This window comes from Alosa pseudoharengus, unplaced genomic scaffold, assembly GCF_046254945.1.
Source record: "Alosa pseudoharengus isolate Yale_2024_CS ecotype anadromous, Long Island Sound unplaced genomic scaffold, YU_APseudo_1.1 YU_APseudo_1.1_scf_4, whole genome shotgun sequence".
In the NCBI taxonomy this organism is placed as follows: Eukaryota; Metazoa; Chordata; class Actinopteri; order Clupeiformes; family Clupeidae; genus Alosa; species Alosa pseudoharengus.
In genome coordinates, this window is record NW_027468774.1 from 36,878,688 (window position 1) to 36,888,687 (window position 10,000).

General features: G+C 44.0%; 1 protein-coding gene across 1 annotated transcript in view; it reads left to right on the top strand.

The window, feature by feature from the left end:
* The window catches only part of cacna1ha (calcium channel, voltage-dependent, T type, alpha 1H subunit a), a 61,680-nt gene that overhangs the window by 43,010 nt on the left and 8,670 nt on the right, over nt 1–10,000 (top strand). The window contains exons 24-29 of the mRNA XM_076266726.1: nt 1,775–1,926; nt 2,230–2,339; nt 3,977–4,110; nt 5,136–5,206; nt 5,694–5,772; nt 7,157–7,278. Of these exons, the coding sequence (XP_076122841.1) occupies nt 1,775–1,926; nt 2,230–2,339; nt 3,977–4,110; nt 5,136–5,206; nt 5,694–5,772; nt 7,157–7,278 (668 nt within the window). The remainder of the gene's footprint in view (nt 1–1,774; nt 1,927–2,229; nt 2,340–3,976; nt 4,111–5,135; nt 5,207–5,693; nt 5,773–7,156; nt 7,279–10,000) is intronic.

Sequence of the window (10,000 nt, forward strand, 5' to 3'; positions counted from 1 at the left end):
TTGATAATGATACTATGGTCCAGATGGAACCTTCTGGAAAAAACGGCAAAGGGAACCAGCTCGGCTTGTAGATATTAGGGAAGTAGCCCTGAGCACCTCACTCCTACTCACCCTCACAACCCCCCTTCACATAACCCAACACACACACATACACACACACTCCTCTAGGCAAGAGACCCACCAGCAGCATTAGCGGGAGATAAGCGACTCCCCTAAGGCCCCATAAACACCGCTCTCGCTGTCTGTCCTAATCAACGGCATACAGAGAGGCTACCCAGAATTCATTCTGTTCCACCCCCCACCCCTCCCCACCCCCCAGCCCCCTCGAGAGCTAAGCTCTCAGTTACTGGCGGCCATTGCAGTACATGATTCAATGAATAAAGGATCGTCCACGTATCATGCATGGGCACACTTGTGTGTGTGTGTGTGTTTTGTGGGTGTGTGTGTGTATATCGAGGGGAAGTTGACTGGCATACAGGCCACAGCCTGACTAATGGTGCCGCTCATAATGTGTGACAGCTTTATCCACACCTGTCACACTCCTCCCCGGGACCATTTATTCAGCCAACGGATTAATGGCAGCTCTCATCACGAGCTACGCAATGTCACTCGCGCGCCGGCCCTTAGATCATCTCGCTGTCCCAGATACGGTTAACGCGGTGCGGGGACTCCCTTCTTTTCCCTCCCTAAAGAGACACGGAGAGGGATTGATGTAAAAGCATAACCAGATGTACAGGGACTCGGAGGGGAATTTGTATTGCTTAATGGCTACCCCACCGCTTTAGTGCTGAATTTCACTAGAACAAAAGCAAAGCTACTAAGATGCTACGAGGTGCTTCTCGTAACCCATAACTAATACCTTTTCTCATGGCTTCTCACATATCTAATGAAACACCCCCACTTTTACTGATCATAAATATTTGTTTTAGTTAGGGGACAGGTTTTTACTCGTAATCCAATGAATGGCTCCATTGACCAATTAATCATAGCTTTATGCATGCGCAAGGCTGCAGTATAGATGGGTTGCAAGTGGCCTCTCTCCTCTCATGTGGTAAGTTTGTATTTACCAGTAAACATGCTAAACATGGCAGACTCAGAAGGATGGATTAAAAACAAATGCTTTCAAAAAAAGTGTCACTTTTACCATTTCTTGCACTTTAAAAGAAATGAATGTCTTCAGTGTGGCTTACTGCACAAAGCCACTGTACACTGTCCAAACCTCTCACCCATGTCTCATTGTTAAATCTTTTGGCAAACGTAGCTAACATTGTACAGTCAACGTTCTGTACGTACAGTAGGACCCCAAACAAACAAAATACACGTTTTTCACATGGACAGCCAAAGACAGTCATGTTTACACTGGCATGGTCAGTTTAAGACAGGTGCATGCATGGAAGGCAAAGAGACAGCACAGAAGAGTCGGAGAGACACACACACACACACACACACAAACTATTTTAATTTGACCTCTGACCCCACTTAAGTAGTTGACCCCTCTTCTGTGGTGTCTGGCCGTATGGCGAACATGCTTTGATTCTCGCTGCCTGTTCCCCAGTGTGACTGTGTGCACGTGCCTGTCTGTGCTGACAGCTGCTTTTGTCATGTTCTGTTTGTGTTTGTGTGCGTGTTTGTGTGCGTGTGTGTGTGTGTGTGTGTGTGTGCGTGTGTGTGTGTGTGTGTGTGTGTGTGTGTGTGTGTGTGTGTGTGTGTGTGTGTGCGCGTGTGTGTGTGTGTGTGTGTGTGTGTGTGTGTGTGCGTGTGTGTGTGTGTACAGAGGCTCAGCAGAGGCCCTACTACGAGGACTACCATCCGGTCCGCCTCTACATCCATATGCTGTGCACAAACCACTACCTGGACCTGTTCATCACCTGCATCATCGGCATCAACGTGATCACCATGTCCATGGAGCACTACGAGCAGCCCGGGGTCAGTTGCGTGCGGCTACTTCCTGTTTTAAACCTCTGCCCTCCCCTCTGTTCCTTCTCCCTGTTGTCTCCCATTTTGTTTCCCTCGCTTGAATCTCTTCAATCATCATGTCTTTTCTTCCATCCTGTCTTTTCCTCCCTCTTTCATTCCTTTCTTTTTCTCGTTCTTCCGTCTCTCGCTATGGTGTTCTCTCTTTTACGTTCTGCAGTCTTTTCTGCGTGGTTCACTGCCACGATTCATTTCCCGTGTCCCACATTGTGTCTCACTGAGCCTTAAACGAAACGTCTCTCTGTTTCTCTGCAGTACCTTAACAAGGCTCTGGCGTACTGCAACTACGTCTTCACCGCCTTCTTCGTCATCGAGGCCCTGCTCAAGCTCATTGCGTTCGGGCTCCGGCGCTTTTTCAAAGACAGGTACAGAGCCGAGCAGTCGTCTGTGCTCAGCACGTGGAAGAGCCGACAGTGTGCCATGGGGACTGTCCGTCCCCAGATCCATCCCTTTATGAAGGACACGAGACAAACAAAAACATGCATTCAGTTAGTTTGCACAGGCCTTTGCTAGTGGATGGTTCTTTCTAAAATGTTGTTGTGTCTACATGAACTTTCAGAGACTAATCTTAGGGAAAAAGCACAAAGAGATGCTTCTTCCATTTAAAATGGACTCGCTGTGGCGTCTCCTGAGGCTGGTCCTAAAAGCTTTGCCATGTTCCTCACCATGCTTTGTTATGGCGGCTCTGAAGCCCTTAGTCTCTGCTCCTCTTGTTCTGAGGCCCTGTGGTTGTAGAACCGTCACCTTGTATCACACCACTAGCCCTCCCATACCACACACACACACACACACACACACAGACACACACAGACACCACCCTCGAGTGTAGTGTAGTGTAGTGTACGTATGAGTGGTTATGTGTTTCAAGCTCACTGCAGTGTTCACACAGTGGCAAGTCAAAAAGTCAAACAGCTGCATAAAACATGTGGTGCTGCTGAGATCAGCAGTCAGACAGTCGGAGACCAAAGGATCAAATGGTTACACTTTACCTGAAGGTATCTACATAACAGTGACATGACACTGTCATGAACATTTCATAAACATGTCATAAACGTTTATGACATAACGCTTCTGTCATTCGGTTTTTGTCATGACAAGTTAGGTTTAGGGCTAGGATTAGGGTTCATGTGTCATGACAGTGTCATGTCACTCTTATGTAGATACCCTCAAGTAAAGTGTTACCGATCAAATTAGTTGAACATAAACACACACTTTATTAAGACAAGATTATGTGTGTTCAGTTATTAGAAACAACACAAGATCCATGTATTAGGGGAATTACATACAATTGAAAATGTATGAAAATGTTCAGAATTATATGCCTGCTAGCATGGACAGTTACAGCAGAGTGAAGAGCTTTTTGCCTCAGACAAATTTTAATTTTAAATCAGCTTTAATATCTTATATAATATGATAATATCTTAACACATACTGTGCCCTGTATCCTGTGTTAGATCATGTGTCATGTCAAAGCATTAGTCCCCAGTCTCTGCGTTTCCAGTTGTAGACAATTGTATTATTAATGAATGTGACAGCACAGTTTAATGATCTCTGGCTCAGTTGTGCATAATGCATTAAATTGTTCTGTTTAACTGAATCATGGCGACCCTGGATTTGACTAAAACATTAGTTTCAATTAGGATAAATAGAATTAAATTAGATGAGATTTGATACCCAGATTCTCATCACTACACTTTCATTACTAAAACAGTCACATTTGAATGTTGTAGACATTTAGGAACCAGACACATTCAATTAGCCATTGACTAGGATTAATTTAGCATGCACTCCATTATCAATGTAATTACACACACACACACACACACACACACACACACACACACACACACACACACACACACACACACACACACACAAACACAAACTTTGTTATGGCTAAATGTTTACATGCTTAGTTGGGAAAAGCTTGCATAAATGTATGTAGCAATCTGACATGTGTATGTTGCACATGTAAACACATTTGTTATTGCCACCCTGATAGATGGAATCAGCTGGACTTGGCCATCGTGCTTCTGTCCATAGTGGGGATCACACTCGAGGAGATCAACATGAGCGCTGCCCTTCCTATCAACCCCACCATCATACGCATCATGAGGGTCCTGAGGATCGCCAGAGGTAACGGCACGCCCCCCCCCCCCTCCCCACACACACACACACACCCACCAACTCACCGACACCACATGCTTCCATCACAATCACACCTCAGAGTGAATTAGTACACACAAGGGACTTAGTTTCAGCTGATGAAGTCTCGCTAGCATTACAATCATTATAAAGACCATACAACATAGAAGTTATAATATTGACAGTGGCATCAGGCCCTGGGTGGTGTCGTCACCAGCGCTGGACAGCGTGTAGTATCAGGAGCATAAAAGTTAATGGGGGGAAATAAACAGTGAAAGTGTCTGCGGGTGCCTCACTCTCACTCTGTGCAGATTGAATTGGCTCACCTCTTTGAACACAATGGAGGAGTAATTGGGAACCTGAGGTGTTGATTGCGTAGGGGTGATATGTTGAGATGGCATGGTTCCACCGTGGTTTTGTTTTGCATGAAATAGTGTATGTGAAAGAGGTCTGTGTAAAAAAAGCCAGAGAATGTTCTGGGTTATTGATAAGACTGAGTTTGCTGGCTTGGCTGAATTGCCTTTGTTGATTATATTTATGTAATTAAAGGGGAACTATGCAGGTTTTTTAGCTTAATTTACCTTAACTTAACAGCGTCATTGGAATGGTTATATGACTTTTTTCAGGGGTTAGCAGGGAACCGTCGCAACTCTGCCATCATTATGTTAAGCCCGCCCACTGACTCTATACATGATGTGATATGCCTGATCGAAGTTTCATTTTTCCAGCTCGCAAGCCAACGGAAAGTTGCTACTGTAGACTACCCTGGCTGCAAATTACATTTGCTGCCGCTAGGGTGCGTCTAGATTTCTGGGCTAGTAATGGTGCAGAAGTAGTTGAATTATCTAAAACTTTCAGTTTGAGCATATAAAAAAAAGAGGAGGCGACATCATTGCTGTAAAGCAAAGCATCCATTGTGAATGGATGAGCAGGCGATCTTAAGAGTGGGCAGACTGACTGATGTGATGAAATGGTGCTCAAATGTGACCCATTGTTCTGGACTTGTGTTCCCACAGTGCTGAAGTTGTTAAAGATGGCCACAGGCATGCGGGCTCTGCTGGATACTGTGATGCAGGCTTTACCTCAGGTATATCCACCTGTGTGTGTGTGTGTGTGTGTGTGTGTGTGTGTGTGTGTGTGTGTGTGTGTGTGTGTGTGTGTGTGTGTGTGTGTGTGTCTTAATTTAAACCCATACATGCTATAAGATCCAGGTCTAAATTGGATCCATTGTATCTGTATGAGCAAGAATGCTTTGTTACGTGAACAGAACTTTAATGTGTCAAGAGTGTGATGTGTGTGTGTGTGTGTATGTGTGTGTGTGTGTGTTAGAGAGAGAGAGAGATAGAGAGAGAGAGGAGAGAGAGAAAGAAATATGATAATGTATCTTTTATTATCAGCTTTCCTTGATTATTATTCTGTACACCTCAGTGCATCTGTGTGTCTATGTCTATGTGTGCATATGAGTGTGTGTGTGTGTGTGTGGTGTGCACTTGCACATCCTCATGATTGATAGCTCAATATACTTAAACTAACTCCTTTCTCTATCTCTCTCTCTCTCTCTCTTTTTCTCGTAGGTGGGGAATCTGGGCTTGCTGTTCATGCTGCTCTTCTTCATTTATGCGGCGCTCGGAGTGGAGCTGTTCGGGAAACTGGGTCAGTTCCGCACTCCCATCCCGCCCCATCCTCCCCACCTCCCCTTTCCCCCTGATCACGCACACTCAGCCCAGCGCTGCTCAGTGCTTTTCCTAGCAGCAGGGGCTCAGTTCTCTTATTTCCTCTGGTTTAAAGCAGGGAGATGGTGTTGCCATCTTGAACTTGCTGGAGCTCAAAGGCCAGTTGTCTTAGATAGACACATGCCAACGCTTTCTCTTCTCTTCTCTTCTCTTCTCTTCTCTTCTCTTCTCTTCTCTTCTCTTCTCTTCTCTTCTCTTCTCTTCTCGTCTCTCCTCTTCTCTTCTCTTCTCTTCTCTTCTCTTCTCTTCTCTTCTCTTCTCGTCTCTCCTCTTCTCTTCTCTTGTCTTCTCTTCTTTTCTCTTCTCTTCTCTTCTCTTCTCTTCTCTTCTCTTCTCTTCTCTTCTCTTCTCTTCTCTTCTCTCCTCTTCTCTCCTCTTCTCTTCTTTTCTCTTGTCTTCTCTTGTCTTCTCTTCTTTTCTCTTCTCTCCTCTTCTCCTCTTTCAGCAGCCAGTGCAGCTTTTCAGAGGAAGGAAGCAAAGAAAGAGCTCAGGCAATCATCTGGAGAATTGACCAAGTGTATCCCGTACTGATAGAGGCTTTCTCTCTCTCTCTCTCTCTCTCTCTCTCTCTCTCTCTCTCTCTCTCTCTCTCTCTCTCTCTCTCTCTCTCTCTCTCTCTGTGTGTGTGTGTGTGTGTATGTGTATGTGTGTATGTATGTGTGTGTGTGTATGTGTGTGAGAAAGAGAGAGATAGAGAGAGAGAAATAGAGAGAGTGTGTGTTGTGTGTGAGAGAGAGAGAAGAAAAGAGAGAGGAAAAGAAAGCAAAGAGAGATGAAGTGTGTGTGTGTGTGTGTGTGTGTGTGTGTGTGTGTGTGTGTGTGTGTGTGTGTGTGTGTGTGTGTGTGTGTGTGTGTGTGTGTGTGTGTGTGTGTGTGTGTGTGTGTGTGTGTGTGTGTGTGTGTGTGTGTGCGTGTGTGTGTGTGTGGCCACCCCTGAGGCTTGATCAGGCTCCTCTGTGTGTAGGCTACTCTCTATCCCTCCTTTAAGGCTTGGCACCATCGGTTGAAATGACAGGATTAAGCTTCTGTTTCTGAAGGGCAGGCTAACTTTGATTAATCCCTTGATTCTCTACCCAGAACCAGAATCAATGCTAATCACCATGATTCTCATCACCAAGCATCCAGCCCCACTCCTGCTTACACTCTCCTCTGTTGTGGAGAATTAAATGCTTGTTTTGTGGCATTTGATGCCTGTCTCCTTACTCAATAATGATGCTGACGTGATGAGCATCCGATCCATTCGACTGCAGTTGAATGACTAATTGTTTTCACAAGGCGTTTCATTATGATGCTTTATGTTCCAGAATGCACCGATGAGAACCCGTGCGAAGGCCTGAGCAGACACGCCACGTTCGACAACTTTGGCATGGCCTTCCTGACTCTCTTCAGGGTGTCCACGGGGGACAATTGGAATGGCATCATGAAGGTAATTCTGCTCCTGCCCGAAGACAAATTTGTGTTTTGAACTTTATTTTAATGCCTAAAGAATTCAAGATGGTCTATATGCATACATTTATACAAATCATATGAGTGTTTCTCAGGAGGATTTAAATGCATTATTTGGTTTTAGGTTTTAGGGAAAATGCAACCAGATGAATGGATTATTTACAATATCATCATATTTGTATTATTATATGAACACAATATCAGTTATTGCTTTCTTGAAATATTCAGACACCCCTAACTGTCTGTATTGACACTTAGGACCATTTTCAAAGTCAAAGTCAAAGTCAAAGTCAGCTTTATTGTCAATTTCTTCACATGTTCCAGACATACAAAGAGATCGAAATTACGTTTCTCACTATCCCACGGTGGAGACAAGACATATTTTACCAATTTTAAGTCCACAGACAAACATAACATTCAAGTAAACAAAAAAGTAAGTAAATAAGTAAATAAGAGGGCACATATAATGAAAAAATAAGAGCAGCAAAATTTGGTTGAAATTGTGCATAGACAGTCAATAAAATAAAATACTAGTGCAAAGTCAGGCCAATAAGAGGCTGAGGTAGTTCTGTTTGACCTAAGTAAGAAATAAAGTGGCATAGTGGTGCAAGTTATGTAAGAGCAGCAGAAGTGTTGTGTTTTCAGGACAACAGCAACAAGTTGCAAAGTGTACAAGTGTGCAAGTGGAGTGGTGCAGGCGGCCATTGTGGGTCCAATGTCCAGGATGTTATGTAGCTGAGGGTGGAGGGGGGAGAGGAGGGAGAGAGTTCAGCATCCTAACAGCTTGGTGTATGAAGCTGTTGGTCTGGTAGTGCGGGAGCGCAGGCTTCTGTACCTCTTCCCAGAGGGCAGTAGATCAAACAGATTGTGAGCGGGGTGACTTGCATCACTCACAATTTTGGTCGCCTTGCGGGTGAGGTGGGTGGTGTAAATGTCCTTCAGGGAGGGGAGTGAAGCACCAATAATCCTTCCAGCTGTGTTCACTATGCGCTGCAGGGCTTTCCTGTTGTATTCAGTGCAGCTTCCGCCCCACACAGCGATACAGCTGGAGAGGATGCTCTCAATGGTGCCTCGGTAGAATGTGGTCATGATGGCTGGTGGAGCACTTGCTCGCCTGAGTTTTCGCAGGAAGTACAGGCGGCGCTGAGCTCTCTTCGCCAGTGATGCAGTGTTTAAAAAATGGGTAGGCCTAGCTTATGAAGGAAAGACCTCTAGGCCTATATAATCCTGTACGTTATGGTACAGTAGGCTACTGTACGTTTCCAATATGACCCAGGGTAATATGCTGATTTAGTCTACAAAACAGAGGACTAAATTAAGCGTGATATGTCATGTAGGCTTAACGTTTCTTTTAGGATAGGCTATGTTTTTGCTGAAAAAGTACCCTAGTTCGCCGATCATTATTCATTCATTCTGCATATCTTTGCTATCGTTTTCTTTCAATAATGTCCAATGGCTTAAACATTGTCCGTTATTGTTTGCTTTAGGCCTACCTTTATATTTTAGCCTACATTATTCAACTCACGTACTGTCATCTGATATTGGGCACTGCCAGTCAAAAAAAGCAAACAGGTGCGCGCTCTGCACCTCTTTACACAACTCCGACGCAACACTAAATATGAAGATAACTTCCGTCCCTTGGTTGTGTAGGCTATATATGATATAGAATATCTATAGCCTACATTGTATAGCTTACATTCAAATATAACCTTTCTGTTACGAAGCTGGGAATAGGCCTATGAGCGCAAATTAGGATGTAGTGGAGGCTAAACGCGAGTAAACACAGTTTATCCACCTCTGAAATTTCAGAAATAGAGTTTAGGCCTACCCACCTCTTATTAGAGTTTATCCACCTCTCAAAAGAGTTTATTCACTTTTAACATTCAAAACTGTATTATCCAATACTATCCTATATTCCCAATACTGTACAATAACCTCCATCATTATCAAACATGTTCTGAATGCCTTTTAAAAAAATCCGATACCGCATGGCACAGTCCACCTCACCGAGATTGCAGAATTCATAGTTCACCCACCTCTTATTTTACCACATCCCTGGCACAAATGTACTTTTCCTCTCCTAAACGAGGGCAATTGGACATTTTATGGTCAATATTAGATTGGTGAGAACACTAAATATACTAGATCACCTGTAAGAATGTTTCAATCATTCTATCGTAGGTCTTGGTGTTTTTTTTTAGATATTATTAAATAAGTAGGCCTAAGCTATACGTTTTTTCACTTTCTTAAGTGGGCTATAGTTCTCATTAGCAGTTTTATGCTAAACCATGAAACATTAAGCTGCGTCCAAAAACGTCTTTAAAAATCTTCTGATATTGATCATGCATATGGCAAAGAAACACATGAGATCGTTGGTCTTGGAATTTTGATCGCACTTAGACCTCAGATTACTTGCAGTACCCCGGCATTACCACAAGGAAATGGTCGTACGTCAAGTTTGAACCTGACGTGGAGATAAGCACTTTTCCACGTCAAAGACGGTTTTTATAAATCTGAGCGTTGGCATGGATTTGAGCGTACTCAAATCTGTGCGTAAGAACGCTTTATAAATGAGGCCCCTGGACAGTGGCGTAACAAACCAATGGTGGGCCCAGGTGCGAGAGCGCTACGCAGGCCCCATATCGACGAACTTTGGCCCAGGATGAATTAGCTCTGATACATGCAATACATTAAGGGTGACT